At 38.8% G+C, this 18,601-nt stretch overlaps 1 protein-coding gene across 2 annotated transcripts; it reads left to right on the top strand.

Annotated features, from left to right (window-relative positions):
* The first annotated feature begins 500 nt into the window (after nt 1–500).
* On the top strand, nt 501–17,330 carry ZNF345 (zinc finger protein 345). 2 transcript variants are annotated; one of them, XR_776092.3, is made up of 3 exons: nt 501–694; nt 1,524–1,597; nt 1,689–5,648. XR_776092.3 is itself a non-coding variant. In XM_023541477.2 (3 exons), the coding sequence occupies exon 3, from the start codon at nt 9,689–9,691 to the stop codon at nt 11,330–11,332; it is 1,644 nt and encodes a 547-aa protein (XP_023397245.1). In that variant the 5' UTR covers nt 502–694; nt 1,524–1,597; nt 9,609–9,688; the 3' UTR covers nt 11,333–17,330. The 2 variants fall into 2 exon arrangements, 1 of the variants encoding a protein (XP_023397245.1); XM_023541477.2 differs by lacking the exon at nt 1,689–5,648 and adding an exon at nt 9,609–17,330 and having other exon boundaries at nt 502–694.
* Nucleotides 17,331–18,601: the final 1,271 nt, after the last annotated feature.

Below are 18,601 nucleotides of genomic sequence, written 5' to 3'. Positions count from 1 at the left end.
CCACCTTCAAAGACACACACAATCTTGACCCCCACCTCTCTCACACATGTCATTCTTACCCGCACGCAGTTTCTCGTTCACTCATCTACTCCCCAAAACCAGTCACACACGCAGTCTCATTACGGTCTCACACACCTCCCACACACTCGGATCCTCCTTTGTCCAGTTCGCGGATACCTCCCCTTTAAACTCTCCAGCCTAGTTTGATCTCAGACGCCCAGGTCCCACTTTTGGGTTCCCTCTTCTGGCTCCCCGCCACGCTCCATGACCGCCTACGTCTAAACTTCTGGGAGCTCCTAGGTTACAGCTGAATCCCGAGCAGCCTCCGAGGCGTAGGTAGGCCTGGTTACCGCTACCCGCCCGGCCTCAACAGCCAAAGCGCACAACTCACCGTTTTCGGCCCGGCCCGTCACTGGACTACATTTCCCAGGAGGCGGCGCGCCAGCGCCGGAAGTCGTTTTACCCTGGAACGCCCTCCGCGCTGCTGGGACTCAGTGTTAACGGGACCGTAGTTTTCAGAGCCTGTCGCTTTCTGGACTACATTTCCCAGAGGCCTCTAGGCCCACCTTTGCCCCCGCCGGAACTCGCTCATACCTGAGGTGTGGGTGCGATCTCCTGCTCTTGTTCGGCGAGCCTTGTGGGAGAGGGGCGCGGCCTGTTTGGACCTGAGCGGAGCGGACGGGAAGAGACAGAGGTGAGGCCCCGGCGTTAGGGCCGTGTGGGGAACCCCTGAAAACGGCGGGATGTGTCGGGGAGGGCTGAGAAAGGGAGACTGTGAGACTGCGTGTGTTGTGACTGAGTCCGTGGTGGGCGTGTCTGTGTGACAGCGCGCGGAGCCACGATCGCGAAGTGGGAGGACCTTGACTTTGCTGTTGTGATTGTGGTGTGAGTGTGTGACCCGGTGGGGGGCTGCGTTTACGGGTGTGCGTGCCTTGACTGTGGTGGTCACTGTGTCCCCGTGGTGTGTGCGTTTGTGATATTGTGGATGTAGGCTCCGCATGAGTTTGTTTTGTGACTGTGTCCCCATGGGGTGTGACACTGAGAGTGGGCGTGTGGAGTGCCTGTGACTGTGTCCCCGTGGTGTGAGTGAATTTGTGTGACTGTGTGTTCCTGTGGAAACCCTGGTGGCATAGTGGTTAAGTGCTACGTCTGCTAACCAAAGTGTTGGCAGTTCAAATCCGCCAGGCGCTCCTTGGAAACTCTATGGGGCAGTTCTACTCTGTTCTATAAGGTCGCTATGAGTCAGACTCGACTCGATGGCACTGGGTATGTGTTCCTATAACCTCTGTGGGAGTGGGACCTCTGTGCCTTTGTGTCTCCAGCTCAGATCCCAGGGGATCTCTGTGAGCCCCGAGACAGATTCTGCCCACAGCTGCAGTGACCCTGACCTCCTGAGATGAATCCAGGCATCTCTCCCCTCCCCCTGCCGGGAGTGGGCGGTAGGGACTAGATCCCACTCTGAAACAGTCGCTCGGGGCTCCCAGAAGAGCCTGGTGCTTTCTGACTCCTTTCTCCTTCCCCAGCTCTGCCCTGCCTGGATGGAGACATCCAAAAGGAGAGAAGAACGGCTGTTGAACATGCACAAGGCACCTGCCAGGTAGCTTGGCGTTCCCCTTGTTTTCCGGAAATCCTTTCTGCTTTGTCAGAACATGGCTTACTTTCCTTCTCTTGAAAATTCTGCCCAACAGATCACCTGATCCCTGGAATTTCTTTGCCCTTTGAGAAAATGCAATGGCTCCGAAGAGCACCCCGCCCCGCCCACCTGGTTTTCACTTACTGACTTGTCAACTAGTTTAATTTTTTATTTATGCTAAGCTTTTTAAAAAATAGTGTTTCTGATTATAAAAAATAAAATGTGGTTATTTAAAAATATTTCAAAAGTAGAGAAACACCCAATGAAGAAAATTCAAATCCCCAGTTAAAGCTAATGCTAACTTTAATATTTTCCTCTCAGTATGTTTTATGTGCATATATGAAATATGGTCTTAAAAATTGGATTCTTCACCTTTCTTACACTTATTTACATTTATTTTATTATATCTTACTTGTTCGGTTAAAATTATACTTAAGTATTTTCCCACATAATTTAATATTTGTAAACATTTTTATAGATGTATATTATTTATTTAAATGCCTATTTTTTTTTCTTTCAAATTAGATACAGAAATGGCACAAAATAGCCATTGGGCAGTTTAACAAGTAATTATAGAGATCCTTGTAAGGGGTACCCAGGTCAAGAAATAGATACAGCCCTCACCAAAGAAGCCCTAACGTACCTCTCCACAATCACAAACAGCTGTGCTGCTCTGATGATGACCACTGTGGGTCACCTTTGCCCTTTGGTAGAGCTTTACTACCTGTGTGTGAATGACAAAACTCTATACGTTTAGTTTTTGTCTGTTTTCTATGTTTGCGTGACTCAAATCAGTCTTTTGTGTTGTTTTTCATAAGACATGTTTGTGAGCTTCACTCATATTTTGTGTAACACAGTTCAGATTTTTTTATTAATATATATATGAACATATTACAGTTCATCCATTCTGCTCTTGTTGGGCATTTTACTTCGAATTTTTGACTAGTATAAGCAATGTGTGTGTAAACGTCTCACGCAGATAGTCTGGTCCACATTTACTTCTTTAAACACCAACAATTAAATTGCTGATGTATAGGGTTTATACGTCTTCAATTTTTCTAGATGATGCCAAACTATGTAAGTTTTTAATGGTACCAGTAGTTTATGAAGGTTCCTTTTGCTCCACATCCATGCAGACCTTAAAATATTATATATGTACCTTTTTACTGAAACGTACATATTCATCCTTTGTGTACATGTGATAAATATTTTCTTCTGCTATGGCATTGTTTTTCACTCTTTAGGTTGTCTGTTTATGAACAGAAGTTCTGGATTTCACTGTCACAAAATCTTTTTTTTGTGGTTAGTACTTTTTTAAGATATTTTCTGCTATCTTGAGGTAATGAGGGAAACCCTGGTGGCATAGTGGTTAAGTGCTACAGCTGCTAACCATAGGGTCGGCAGTTTGAATCCTCCAGGCACTCCTTGGAAACTCTATGGGGCAATTCTACCCTGTCCTATAGGGTCAATATGAGTCGGAATCGACTTGACAGCACTGGGTTTGGTTTTTTGGTTTTGAGGTAATGAAGGTTTTCTTCTAAGAGCGTTATAGTTTTTGGGTTTAACATTTACATTTTTAAACTACCTGGAATCCAATTTCATGTTTTTCCCCAGGTTGATATCCAGTTGCCCCAGGATCATGTGTTAAAAAGTTCATCTTTTCTTTCCACTGATTTTCAGTACCATTTTAGTTAAAAATCCAGTGACTGTTTGTGTCTTTTTCTGGACCCTATATTCTGTTGCGTTGGTCTCTTTGTCCTTCTTTGCAGCAGTGAGCACCATACTGTCGTATTCAGCGTAACTTTATAATAGTTGGGCTGTTTGTGCTCGTTTGCATTTCCACATAGAGCAAAACCACTGTCGTCAGGTTGATTCCGACTCATAGCGACCCTATAGGACAGAATAGAACCGCCCTGTAGTGTTTCCAAGGCTATAATCTTTACAGAAGCAGACTGCCACATCTTTCTCCTGCAGAGCCGCTTGGTGGGTTTGAACTGCTGACCTTTTGGTACACAGCTGAGCACTTTAACCACTGTGCCACCAGGGCTCCTTGCATTTCCATATACACTTTTGAATTAACTGGATTCCACCAAAACATCTTTTTGGGATTTGGACTGAATTGCATTGTATGTATAATTATATGGGTAGTAATTTGGAGACTCTTCTCATACATGAATTTTCAATTTATTTTTTTCAGTTCATTTAGGTCTTGCTTGTATTTTTTTTTTTTTTGTCTGTTATGCATGATTCTAGGAAAAAGGTAATCATATAATCCATATGGAGATACTTAAATTGTCTAATATTGTTCTTATCTGAATAAAATTCTGGCCCACTTAAGTCTGTTTTGTATGAGTTATCTTTTCCTGTTCTCCCTTGTTAGGTTTTAACCATCCCTCCCCACACCCCTCTATGCTTTCCAGGTAGTTTCTGCCTCCACATCTTTCCCATCTATTATCATCGGCTCTGGTATCAGAAAAATGTGACTTCCGATCTAATATTAGCTATAGTACCTGTGAGCTTTTTAACCTGTGAATGAGAGATAAGATGGCATGTGTAGAACACTTGGTACATCAGGTGTTCAGTAAATGGTACCTCCCTTCATGATTCACTCCCCATTCCAGCGACCTTTGTACCAACTACTGTATGAAGCACATAACTGAAGGCCTCCTGGTGGCCCCCAAAGGGATCTCATACACAACTTTTACTTCCTACCTGCATTGTAAATCCTTGAGAGCCAGGATTATGTCTTTCAATTCTCTTATATACGTAACTTTTCAATCTGTTTTAAATTTATTTTGCTGTGAATTGGAGTTCTAAATTCCATTTTTCCATTTATCCAATTTTATTCCAATATAATTTATTCAATAATTTATTTCCTTTTTCATTACTTTGCACTGCTCATTTGGTATTATTGTGAGGTGAAGAATTACTTTTCCCAAAGAATATGACCTTTGTCCCCGGTTCCTGGGAAGTAGCCTCTAAAACCCTTGGGGTTTCTCTAGTGATTGAAGGGTCTTGGTTGTTCATGAGGGCTCCAGACCACACTTGAGAGTTTTTGCTAACGAAGTGACTCTCAGGTGGGGGTTGGCCATGCCAGGAAGACCCACCACTTGATATCAGCTTCAGCTCCAGGGAGGAGGTGGCTGAAGATTGAGTTCCACCATCTGGGCAATGACTCAATCGGGTAATGAAACCCTGATAAAAATTCTGTACACCGAAGCTCAGGTGAACTTTCTGGTTGGTGACAGTCATTGATACACAGGAGGGTAACATGTTCTTTGGTACACGAAAGTTCCATGTTGCGGATCCTCTCAGACCCCTCCCTGTGTCTCTTCTCTTTGTTTATTGTGTGAAATACACACCTCAGAACATTCACCAGCACAACTTTCACATTTACAATTTAGTGACATTAATTACATTTTTCATGTTGTGCCACCATATCACTATCCCTTTCCAAATTACCCCACCACCATTGACATAAACGCAGTGCCCCACAAACAAAAACTTTTTTCCCCCGCCCACCTACTCTTTGTAACCATTAATAATCTTTGATTTCTATGTATGTGATTATTTCATGTGAGATCACATAGTATTTGTCCTTTTGTGACTCACTTATTTCACTCAGCATAATGTTTTCAAGGTTAATTCATGTATAATGCATTAGAACTGTATTTCTCTTTACGGCTACATTATATTCCAGTGTATGTGTATACCACCTTTTGTTTATCTGGTCATCTGTTGATGGATATTTGTGTTGTTTCCACATTTTGGCTGTTGTGAAATGGCCGCAGTGAATATTGGTGTACAGGCCTCTGTGTTCCTACCTTTACTTCTGAGTATATACTGAGGATTGGGATTGCTAGGCCATATGGTAATTCTATGTTCAACTTTTTGAGGATCCTCCAACTGGTTTCCACAATGATTATGCCGTTTTAGATTCCCACGGGCAATGGATAAGGGTTCCATTTTTTTCCATGTCCTTGCCAATACTTGTTGATTTCAATTTTCTGCGTGTGTGTGGTTTTTTTTTTTTTTTTATCATTGCCATTCTAATGAGGGTGAGGTGTCATCTCATTGTGGTTTTGATTTGAGTTGTTTGTCTATTTGTTGTTAAGTGGTAGAAGTTTTATATATTTTTTTGGATATCAGGCCTTATCTGATACATGGTTCCCAAAAATTGTCTACCTATCTATAGGTTATCTTTTCACTTTGTTGATAAAATCCTTTGATGTATAAAATTATTTTATTTTTATAAGAGCTCATCTATCTATTTTGTCTCTTGCTGCTTGAGCTTTTGTTACTATATCTGATAATTTATCATTAATCATTAGGTCCCACATCCTTGCCCCTACATTTTCTTCTATGAATTTTATAGTTTTACTTTTCACATTTAGGTTTGTGATCCATGTTGAATTGGTTTTTGTGTATGGTGTGAGGCCTGGATCCTAATTCATTCTTCTGCATGTGGAAATTCAGTATCTCCAGCACCATTTATTGAAGACACTCTTTCATTCCCCATTGAATGAACTTAGCACCTTTGTCGAAAATCAGTTGACCATAGATACATGGATTTATTTCTAGACTTTCAAGTCTATTCCATTAGTCTGTATTTCTATTATTATATCAGTGCCAGGCTGTCTTAATTACTGTAGCTTTGTAGTATGTTTCAAAATCAGGATATGCATCTCTTCTTTATGCTGGTTTGGATTTGTATCTTTTGTAATAAAACTGTAATCATAAGTATAGCACTTGCCTGAGTTCCATGAGTCATTCTAGTGAATTATTGAACCTGAGAAGGTAGTGGGAACTTCCTAATTTGTAGCCAGTTAGTCAGAAGTACAGGTGTCCTGGGGACCCCTGAACTTGTGGCTGGTGTCCTCAGGGAGTAGTGGGAGCCCCCAAATTTGTAGCCAGTTGGTCCAGGTGCATGTGTCTTGGAGATCCTCAAGCTTATGGCTAGTGTTCAAGTCTTGGGCAGATCTGACATTCTGGAGTCCTGTCCTCTTTAATCTGTGAGGTCTGACCTAACTCTTGGTAAAAAAAAAAAAAAAGAAAGAAAGAAAAAAACCCATTGCCATCGAGTCGATTCTGACTCATAGCGGCCCTATAGGACAGAGTAGAACTGACCCATAGAGTTTCCAAGGAGCAGCTCGTGGATTCAAACTGCCGACCTTTTGGTTAGCAGCTGTAGCGCTTAACCACTATGCCACCAGAGTTTCCTGGGTAGTTAAGATCAAAAGAACTCATTTGCAGTTGGTGTCAGGGAAGCCATTTAAAGTTGGTGTCAGGAGACACACACACATATTGTAATTACATATTTGTATTTCTTTCTATTCTTTGATCTGTGTCTCTGTGCTTCTACTTGTACCATGTTTAGATTATTTTTTGTTTTTAAAGTCTTTGAATATCTGATTGGACATGTCATTTCTTTCATAAAGATAGCTTTATTCCTTTTTCCTTTCTTTACAGAAAGAATTCCTTATTACAACAAATTTAGGAAATACAGGGCAGCACAGAGAAAAACACAGAAGGCATCTGTAATCCTATCAGAGATAACTGCTATCAAATTGCTGGCGCGATACCTAGATTTCTTTTTTATTGTGTTCATGCTATGGCCCCTGACCTATATAACTTGCTTTATCATGCCAAAATACATTATGAACAACCGTCCATGTCTTCACACATTTACTTTACCGTGATTTATAATGACCTCATAATGTTGTTGTTGTTAGGTGCCCTCAAGCCAGTTCCGACTCACAGTGACCCTAGGTACTACACAACAAAACACTACCTGGTCCTGCACTGTCTTCACGATCCTTGTGATGCTTGAGCCCATTGTTACAGCCATTGTGTCAATCCGTCTCGTCAAGGATCTTCCTTTTTCACTGACCCTCTGCTTTACAAGCATGATGTGCTTCTCCAGGAACTGGTCCCTTCTGATAACATGTCCAAAATACTTGAGACAAAATCTTGCCATCCTTGTTTCTAAGTAGCATTCTGGCTGTACTTCTTCCAAGACCGACTCGTTCGTTCCTTTGGCAGTCCATGGTATATTCAGTATTCTTCACCAACATGTTAACATGGTTTGCTTACAAATTACTGCCATTATAAACAGTGAGCATCTCCTTAGTCCAGATACTTGTCTAGTATTTTCTTTACTTAATTAAATTTTAATTGCTTAAGTAATTAATAAATATATTTTCCTTGTAAAAATTATGTCTGTGTTATAGAGGGGCACGAGTTTCATGTGAGCACAGCCCCCAATCCCAGGTGTCTACCCTAACATAGTCATTGTGATCAGTTAATTATTCATCCTTCTTACTTTTAGTCTATGCATTTAAGTGCAAACAAATGTGAAGGTATACATGATATGTTTGTCACTTAAAAATATCTCTATATAAAGAGGATCATATGTACCTATTACAAAGTGTGGAAAATGAAAGTAACTGCATGACAGGGTGCATCTGAGGACTGAGTTGGTTTAGAACAGGACCTTGCTGCTGTTGTCGTTAGCTGCAGTTTAGATGACCCCTGCTTCACAGTGACCCCATACACAATGGAATAAAATACTGCCTGGTCCTGTGCGATCTCCATGATTGGCTACAGATCAGACTGTTGTGATCCATAGGGTTTTCACTAGTTGATTTTCAGAAGTGGATCTCCAGACCTTTCTTCCTAGTCTGTCTTAATCTGGAAGCTCCACTGAAACCTGGTCACCATCATAGCAACATGAAAGTCTCCACTGACAGGTGGATGGTGGCTGTGTCTCAGGTACATTGTCTAGGAATACAACCTGGGCTTCCCATGTGGAAGGAGAGAATTCTACCACTAAACCACTACCCTCAGAGCAAGAAGAAACATGTAGTAAATGGTCACTAAATGTTGGTTGTTGTTACTATTTTGAAAATTCCTTTTTTAGTGTGAAGAATTTTCCACATAATTGTGGCGCTACCTCATTTTAAAAAGCAAAAATGTCACTTTAAGAACTAAGATGCTCCTGACCCAAGCCATGATGTTTTCAGTCACCTCATATGCGTGTGAAAGATGGACAACGAGTAAGGAAGATTGAAGAAGACTTGATGCATTTGAATTATTTTTGGCAAAGAATATGGAATATATCAGGGATTGCCAGAAGAACAAGCAAATCTGCCTTGGAAGAGGTACAGCCAGAGTGCTCCTTGGAAGTCAGGATGGCAAGACTTCATATCACAAACTTGGGACAAGTTATCAGGAGGGACCAGTCCTTGGAGAAGGACACCACGCTTGGTAGAGTAGAGGGTCATTGAAAAAGAGGAAGACCGTAAATGAGATGGATTGGCACAGCAGTTGCAACAATGAGCTCAGGCATAACAACCATCATGAGGATGGTGCAGGACTGGGCAGTGTTTCTTTCTGCTGTACACAGGGTCACTGACTTGATGGTACCTAACAATAACAACAACAGCCTCATTTTAATTGTTTCATATAAGGCCCTATTTTGTAATACTTGGCATGTTTAATCACTTTCCTCTTTTGAAACATTTAGATTGATGTAGTTATAACTGGGGCAGACAATGTGTTTCAATGAACATCTGTGTGCAAGCCTCCTCTAAGGTATGCACTAAATTTGAAATTACAGGAGAATACACTATAGCTATTTTGAACTTCAGTGAATATTTCCAAATTAAACTTCAGAGTAGCTCAGTCACTCAAACCACACCCAACTGTTTCTGCAGGGAATTTTTATCTAAACCACTATTTAGGAACAATTGACTTAATCTATTTTCCTAAACACCTCCTTCACCTTCCAGTGTGACTTCTTCTCAGTCTTTACTTTCCTAGCCCATTTCTCAGATTGCTAAATCATATTTGAGAACTGTATAAGCCATTCACTTTTTATGAAATTAATTTCAGTTGTCTTCCATATCTAATATAAAAGTTTCATTTTTCCCAGAACACAGAAAAAGTGAATGTTTGCTTTTATATTTTCTTTCAGACTGTGAATCAAGGTGTGTGGCCAAGAAATTATTTCTGAAAAAGGAGATTTATGGAATAGAATCATCCCAATGGGAGATAATGGAAAGACTTACAAAGCAAAACATTGAGTGTTCAAGTTTCAGAGATGATTGGGAATGTAAAAGCCAGTTTGTGAGAAAACAGGGATCTCAGGAAGGACATTTCAGTCAAATGATATTTACTCCTGAAGACATGCCCAGTTTCAGTCATGATCCATCTTTAATTGTACACCAAAAATTTACAAGCGAAGAGCAATCCTGTGAATGTAAGAAGTGTGAGAAATCCCTTATAAATGACTTTCAACTCCCTGCACATCAGAGAATTCATATTGGCAAGAAATTCTATGAATGCAAGGAATATGAGAATGCCCTTGGTAGGGACTTTTACCTTACTCAGCATCAAAGAATTAATACTGATGAGAAACCCCTCGAATGTAAAGAATGTGGGAAGGATTTTAATTTTGTATCTGTCCTTATTCGACATCAGCGAATTCATACTGGTGAAAAACCATATGAGTGTAAAGAATGTGGCAAGACCTTTGGTAGTGGTGCAAACCTTGCTTACCATCAGAGAATTCATACTGGTGAGAAACCTTATGAATGTAAGGAATGCGGGAAGGCCTTTGGTAGTGGCTCAAACCTTACTCATCATCAGAGAATCCATACTGGTGAGAAACCCTATGAATGTAAGGAATGTGGGAAAGCCTTTAGTTTTGGATCAGGCCTTATTCGACATCAGATAATTCACAGTGGGGAAAAGCCTTATGAGTGTAAGGAGTGTGGGAAGTCCTTTAGTTTTGAATCAGCCCTTACTCGGCATCAGAGAATTCACACAGGTGAGAAACCTTATGAATGTAAGGATTGTGGGAAATCCTTTGGCAGTGGTTCTAACCTTACTCAACACCAGAGGATTCATACTGGTGAGAAACCCTATGAATGTAAAGTATGTGGAATGACCTTTAGCAGTGGCTCAGCCCTTACTCGGCATCAGAGAATTCATACTGGTGAGAAACCATATGTATGTAATGAATGTAGAAAGGCCTTTAGTTTTGGATCAGCTCTTACTCGACATCAAAGAATTCACACTGGTGAGAAACCGTATGTATGTAAGGAATGTGGGAAGGCGTTTAATAGCGGCTCAGACCTCAGCCAACATCAGAGAATTCACACTGGAGAGAAACCCTACGAGTGTAAAGAATGTGAGAAAGCCTTTAGAAGTGGTTCAAAACTTATTCAGCATCAGAGAATGCACACTGGTGAGAAACCTTATGAATGTAAAGAATGTAGGAAGGCTTTTAGCAGTGGCTCAGACCTTACTCAACACCAGAGAATTCATACTGGTGAGAAACCTTATGAATGTAAGGAATGTGGGAAGGCATTTGGTAGTGGCTCAAAACTTATTCAACACCAGATAATTCATACTGGTGAAAAACCCTATGAGTGTAAGGAATGTGGAAAGTCTTTTAGTAGTGGCTCAGCACTTAATCGGCACCAGAGAATACACACTGGTGAGAAACCCTACAAATGTAAGGAATGTGGGAAGGCTTTTAGTAATGGCTCAAATCTTACTCAACATCAGAGGATTCATACAGGTGAGAAACCCTATGAATGTAAGGAATGTGGTAAACGTTTTGGAAGGAGTTCAGATTTTAGGCAACATACGAAAAGTCATTTTGGTGAGCTCTGTGAGCTGGACAATCTATGAGTTGTAATTACATGGTTAACGGAGCACTTTGAACACTACAAATGTAATTAAAGAACAGAGTCTTCACTTAAGATTGACAGCTCAGTCAGCCTCAGAGAATTCATGCAGGAAAAAAACAACCTACTCAGACTGAATAATATCTGAAGACCTTTATCTACATTTTTTTCTTCATTAACTTCAGAAAATTGACACCTGTGAATAGAAAAACTGAAAAAAAATTACTATATTTTACCTTTATTTTAAACATTGAAAAAATTATTTGGCAGTTAACCGCTCCTTTTGTTATTTTTTTAGTCTTCTTAAATTCTTGTGCATTATGCTAATCCATCTCAAAATTTTTTTGAGTTATTTATTGGAGGTCTAAATTTACCTTTTTTCCCTTCCCCAGATGATCTCCTAACATCATTTATTCAATAACCTTTTTTTGTATTGTTTTTTACTGTTTGATGATGTTATATTTTTATTTATATAAACTTGAATATTAGATCAGTCTTTGCCTTTTAAATCCCTTTGTCAGTGTTTGTATCTCTGTCTTATCCTATTTAAGCTATTGTTCCTTTTTTAATGTCTAATAGATCTATACCTTTTGTTTTGGAAGATTTTGTTATTATTTTCCTTTCATACGTTCCTTTTTGAAAAACAATTTTCTCCCATGAAGATGCAGAGAACAATAACAAAAAAAAATAGTTGTCTGTAATCTTACCAATCATAGATAATTATTGTCAAACTTTTAGAGCAAACTTATTAAGGCTGTATCTGTTGTTGTTTTAAAGAAAGTGTGATTATGTTATACTATGATAAGCCTTAAATATTCTTTGTTAAATATATTGTTACTATTTTATTTTCTTTATGATGTTCACCTGTCTCTATCAAACCCTTATTTTGTTAAGTTTTGAAATTTTTGCCATTATAAACAGTTACCTTGATGGCCCCTTTTTAATTTGTGTTTGCATTATTTATTTACTGTTCCTTTTAGAGGTAACGTGTGATTATCTTCTGCTTGAGAAAGGTTTATACATTCGGTACAGTTGCACCCCGTATGACATCATCCCCCACCTCAGTTCCTTCCCCAATGTTAACCAACTTACTATCCTTCCAGATCCTTGAATATGCATATGTAAGTAACTGTGGAAATCCATAATAATTTTTTATGACTTTTATACTTCTATATCTTCATAATGTAAGTATGGTAAAGTGGACATAATTAGAGTAACTACTTGGGGCTTGTTGAATTCTATAATTGTGCCTATCACATAGTAAATGCTTGGTAAATATAAGCCATCATCATTACTATCATCTTCTCAGTCTTTATTCTTATTGTTTATGGAAAGACTTTTAACCACGATCCACATCTTACTCAACATCAAAGACATCATAATGGATAAAGACATTAATGTAAATGAATATAGGAAAGTATGATCCACATTCGTTCCTTACCAAACAAGGAATAATTCACCCTAAAGAAAAAAGATGATACTGTAAAGTGTGAGAAGGCAAATGCTGCATCATAAAATTTATACCAGAATAGAAAAAAAGCCTCTCCAAGAAAATTTGAATACTAGTTTAGTACCCCACTACATGATTTTTTGGTTAAAAATAAAATATAATTTCTTTTTAAATAGATACCAGTGAGTACACTACATAGCAAAACCTGTGAGGGTCTGACACATCTACACAAGAAAATTTATAGCTTTAAATTCATTTATATGTTAGACTATCAGATTATGAACAGAGAAACTAAGCATATAACCCAAGAAGTTAAAAAAGAAATAACAAAAACCCCAAGAATAATGAAAGGTAAAAAATAAAGGAAAAATTATTTAAGTAGAAAAATGGAAAAAATAACCTAATTTAATAATCAAAACCTGCTTTTTAAAGAAAACAAAAAATTAGTATGGCAATTCTGGTAAAGGAACAAAAGAAATGATGAACGTTACAAATGAGAAAAGGCCCATTAGGTTTAGAGATTTTACAGAATATGTATTACTATTGCATATAAATTTTTAATAATTAATTTGAAAATTAAAATGAACATTTTGGAAAACCCACTGCTCTCAAGTTGATTCTGACTCACAGCGATCCTATAGGATAGAGCAGGACTGCCCCATAACGTTTCCAAGACTGTAAATCTTTACCAAAGCAGATTGCCACATCTTTCTCCCACGGAGAGGCTGGTGGGTTTCAATCACTGACCTTTCGGTTAGTAGCTGAGCACTTTAACCACTGTGCTACCAAGGCTTAAAAAGGGGGTATAAATCACCAGAACTGACACAGAACCATAGAAATAAGGAATATAAAGTACATAAGGAATATAAAGCAATAATGCCTATATGCAGAACGGCTGGGGAAAAAATTCCACTACCCGGAGTTATAACCAGCCGCTGTTCTGCCCCGTAACCACAGTTAGATCCCTTGAGGGAGAATATTCTGACTTACAATCACATTTTTCATAGGAAAGAGGGACAAAAGATTAAAACAACCAGCACTAATTTATTATTTAAGAGCGTTGGATATTATCCAAGTTAAAAAAAAAAAAAGACCATGTGATTGGGGTGATTAAAAACAGGCTAAAGCACCTTATTTCATTGTATCTAAGATGGCACATACTGTAAGATGTACCATTTTTTATATACTAAAAATTAAAAGTCCTTTGTGTAAATCTGTAATACATAATTGATTATAAATTGAATGGCATTTCCAGAGTTATCGAAATGTGGAAAAAGAAGTATTTATTTTAGAATTGAAATACAGTACTTTTTATGTTTCTAAGAAATCATTCTTTTCTTTAGATTTACATATTATAGCTATAGGATAGCATGGAATTGACTTTCCATGTTTAATCTCTATATCTCTACTCATAATTTTGTTGATTTTTAAACCATTTTATTCCTCTAAATTGATTTAAAGGAGACACATTCATTTTAATTATTGTTTCAAAATATCTGCACTTGATTTTCTTTATAAGTTCAGCTTTTTTTTTTCTCTTTTCTAGTTCACAAATTCATTTCATTATTAGTTTTCTTATATTTTTGACGTATTATGTCTATTTTCTTTGGACGGAATACAAATACTTGGTCAATGGACTTAATCTCTTTTAAATTGAAATCGTTTAAGGCTACAAAATTTCCTCTGAATATTGCCTTATCTGTACCTCATGTTTTTTTTTTTTTAACTTCTGGATAATTCTCATTTTAATGTAACTTAGTTTTGTATTCGTTAGTTGCCTAAGACGGTGTTTTGCTAAATTTTTAAAAACTTTTCCCAAAATACTATTTAACGTGGAATTACAATGTATGTGACCTATAGAAGCTTCATTAAAGAGTTAAAAGTTTAATATATTCTTTATGGCCAGTTACAAGTTAGGTTTTGTGTTTTATAACCATTAGATGTAAAATGATGTATATTCTCTGTAATATAGAAAATTCTATTGTAGTATAATAAGCTTGTTGACTCCATTATTTAAATAGTCTCTGGGGTTTTCTGGTGATTTTGTTTATTTGATTTTTTTATTCTGAAAAATGTGCATAAAATACCAAAGTGTATTTTCTTCAGCATCTCTTATTAATATAGGAGTTTTTACTTTTTATGCTGGTTTATGTGGTGGTTGTGTGCTCTTAAGTTGATTCTGACTCATAGCAACCCTATATGACAGAATAGAACTGCCCCATAGGGTTCATAGGCTATAATCTTTATGGAAGCAGATGCCCAGATCTTTTCTCCCATGGAGCTGCTGGATGGCTTATTTTTTACTGCATAAATTTAATTTATCATTCATAGTTTTTATTATGCATAATGATATTGAATTTCACTTTTCCTGATATTAATATTGAAAATTCCACTTTGACCTGTGCAGCAAACTCATATTAGCTTCTTCTAGGTGTATTCTTGTAAAGAGCATATAGTTGTTTTTTTTTTTAATCCAATCTGACAATCTCTATTCTTCACACAAACACATACACATTTTTTGAAAACAAAAATATTTGTTTTTATTCTTTTTGTTTTTATATGTGCTATATGTGGTTAATGGAGCCCTGGTGGAGCAGTGGTTAAGAGCTCAGCTACTAACAAAAAGGTCAGCAGTTCAAATCTACCAGACCAGCTGCTCCTTGGAAACTCTCTGGGGCAGTTTTATTCTCTCCTATAGGGTTGCTGGAAACCCTGGTGGCATAGTGGTTAAGCACTACGGCTGCTAACCAGAAGGTCAGCAGTTTGAATCCACCAGGTGCTCCTTGGAAACCCTGTGGGGCAGTTCTACTCTATCCTACAGAGTCTCTATGAATCAGAATCGACTAGACAGCAGATTTGTTTTTGTTTTTGTTGCAGGGTTGCTATGAGTCAGAATTGACTCGATGACAATGGCTTTGGTTTTTATATGTGATTAATACTCCACGAAGTCATCTAAATGCCTTTCTGTGTTGCAAAGAGTGAAAAGATAACTAAATTTCCCAAACACTGTTGCAACTCTTTCCTACGTGAACACTCCTGTCTTGGTCATCTAGTACCACTTTAACAGAAATACCACAACTGGGTGGCTTTAACAAAGAGAAATTAATTTTCTCACAGTCTAGTAGGTTACAAGTCCAAATTCAGGGCTTTGGCTCCAGGGGAAGGCTTTCTCTCTCTGTCGGCTCTGGAGGAAGGTCTTTGTCCTCAATCTTCCCCTGGTTGAGGAGCTTCTCAGGCACAGGGACACCATGTCCAAAGGACATGCTCTGCTCCTGGTGCTGCTTTCTTGGTAGTATGAGGTCCCCAATTCTCTGCTTGCTTCTCTTTCCTTTTATCTCTTGAAAGATAAAAGGTGGTGCAGGCCACCCCAGGGAAACTCCCTTTACCTTGGATCAAGGAGGTGACCTGAGTGAGGGTGGTGTTACAATCCCACCCTAATCCTCTTAACATAAAATTACAATCACAAAGTGAAGGACAACCACACAATACTGGGAATCATGGCTTAACCAAGTTGATACACGCATTTTTAGGGGGACATAATCCAATCCGTGACAACTCCGATGGTTTCTATTCATCTCCCTTAAAACATAGAAGATTTTTAAGACTCCATCTTTGGATCTCCTTTCTTTTCTTTTTATACTTACTCCCTTGGCGATCTCATACAAATGTATTTTTTACCCTGAATGTCACACTCATAATGAAATAAAAGAGCTGAACAGAAGATCTCAAAAAGTTCAATAAGACAAAGTAAAGTGTTATAATAACATGTGCAAAGACCTGGAGTTAGAAAACCAAAAGGGAAAAACACACTCAGCATTTCTGAAGCTGAAAGAATTGAAGAAAAAAATCAAGCCTTGAGTTGCAATATTGAAGAATTCTACAGGGAAAATGTTGAACAATGCAGGAAGCATCAAAAGAAGATGGAAAGAATACACAGAGTCACTGTACCAAAAAGCATTGGCTGAGGTTCAACCATTTCAGGAGGTAGCGTATGATCAAGAAGCAATTGTACTGAAGGAAGAAATCCAACCTACACTGAAGAGAATGGCAAAAAAACAAGGTTCCAGGAATTGATAGAATACCAACTGAGATGTTTCAACGAACAGATGCAGTGCTGGAGGTGCTCACTTGGCTATGTCAAGAAATTTGGAAGTCAGCTTCCTGGTCAACTGAGTGGAAAAGATCCATATTTGTGCCCATTCCAAAGAAAAGTGACCCAAAAGAATGCAGAAATTACAAAATAATATAATTAATATCACACACAAGTAAAATTTTGCTGAAGATAATTAAAAAATGATCACATTATTGCAGCACTGTTTACAATAGCAAAAACGTGGAAGCAACCAAGGTGCCTGTCAACAGATGAATGGATAAATAAATTATGGTATATCCACACAATGGAATACTACACATCAATAAAGAACAGTGAGGAACCTGTGAAACATTTCATAACATGGAGGAACCTGGAAGGTACTATGCTGAGTGAAATTAGTCAGTTGCAAAAGGACAAATATTGTATAAGACCACTATTATAAGAACTTGAGAAATAGTTTAAACTGAGAAGAAAACATTCTTTTGTGGTTACGAGAGGGGGGAGGGAGGGAGGGTGGGAAAGGGGCATTCACTAATTAGATAGTAGATAAGAACTACTTTAGGTGAAGGGAAAGACAGCACACAATACAGGGGAGGTCAGCACAATTGGACTAAACCAAAAGCAAGGAAGTTTCCTGAATAAACTGAATGCTTCGAAGGCCAGTGTAGCAGGGACAGGGATCTGGGGACCGTGGTTTCAGGGGACATCTAAGTCAATTGGCATAATAAAATCTATTAACAAAACATTCTGCATCCCACTTTGAAGAGTGGCGTCTGGGGTCTTAAACGCTAGCAAGCAGCCATCTAAAATGTATCAATTGGTCTGAACCCACCTGGATCAAAGGAGAATGAAGAACAGCAAGGACACAAGGTGATTACGAGCCCAAGAGACAAAAAGGGCAACATGAACTGGAGACTACATCATCCTGAGACCAGAAGAACTAGACGGTGCCCGGCTACAACCAATGACTGCCCTGACAGGGAACACAACAGAGAACCCCTGAGGGAGCAGGAGAGCAGTGGGATGCAGACCCCGAATTCTCATAAGACCAGACTTAATGGTCTGACTGAGACTGGAAGGGCCCCAGTGGTCATGGCCCCCAGACCTTCTTTTGGCCCAGGACAGGAACCATTCCCAAAGCCAACTCTTCAGACAGGGTTGCTGGTGAGGCGTGAGCTTCTTGGATTAGGTGGACACTTAAGACTATGTAGGCATCACCTGTCTGGAGGGGAGATGAGAGGGTAGAGGGGATTAGAAGCTGGCGAAATGGACACGAAAAGAGAGAGTAGAGGGAGGGAGCGGGCTGTCTCATTAGGGGGAGAGTAATTGGGAGTATGTAGCAAGGTATATATAAGTTTTTGTGTGAGAGACTGACTTGATTTGTAAACTTTCACTTAAAGCACAATAAAAATTATTTAAAAACAGAAAAACGATCACAGCAGTACATTGACAGAGAACTACCAGAAGCTCAAGCCAGATTCAGAAGAGTATGTGAAATGAAGGATATCACCGATGGTGTCAGATGGATCCTGGCTGAAAGCAGAGAATACCACAGTTATGTTTACCTGTGTTTTATTGACTATGCAAAGTCATTTGACTCTGTGGATCATAACAAATTACCGGATAACTTTGCAAAGAATGGGAATTCCAGAACACTTAATTGTGCTCATGAGGAACCTGTACATAGACCAAGAGGCAGTGTTCGAACAGAACAAGGGGTACTGCATGGT

The sequence above is a fragment of the Loxodonta africana genome, chromosome 11, assembly GCF_030014295.1.
Source record: "Loxodonta africana isolate mLoxAfr1 chromosome 11, mLoxAfr1.hap2, whole genome shotgun sequence".
NCBI classification, from domain to species: Eukaryota; Metazoa; Chordata; class Mammalia; order Proboscidea; family Elephantidae; genus Loxodonta; species Loxodonta africana.
This window is presented reverse-complemented; position numbering and strand designations above follow the sequence as displayed.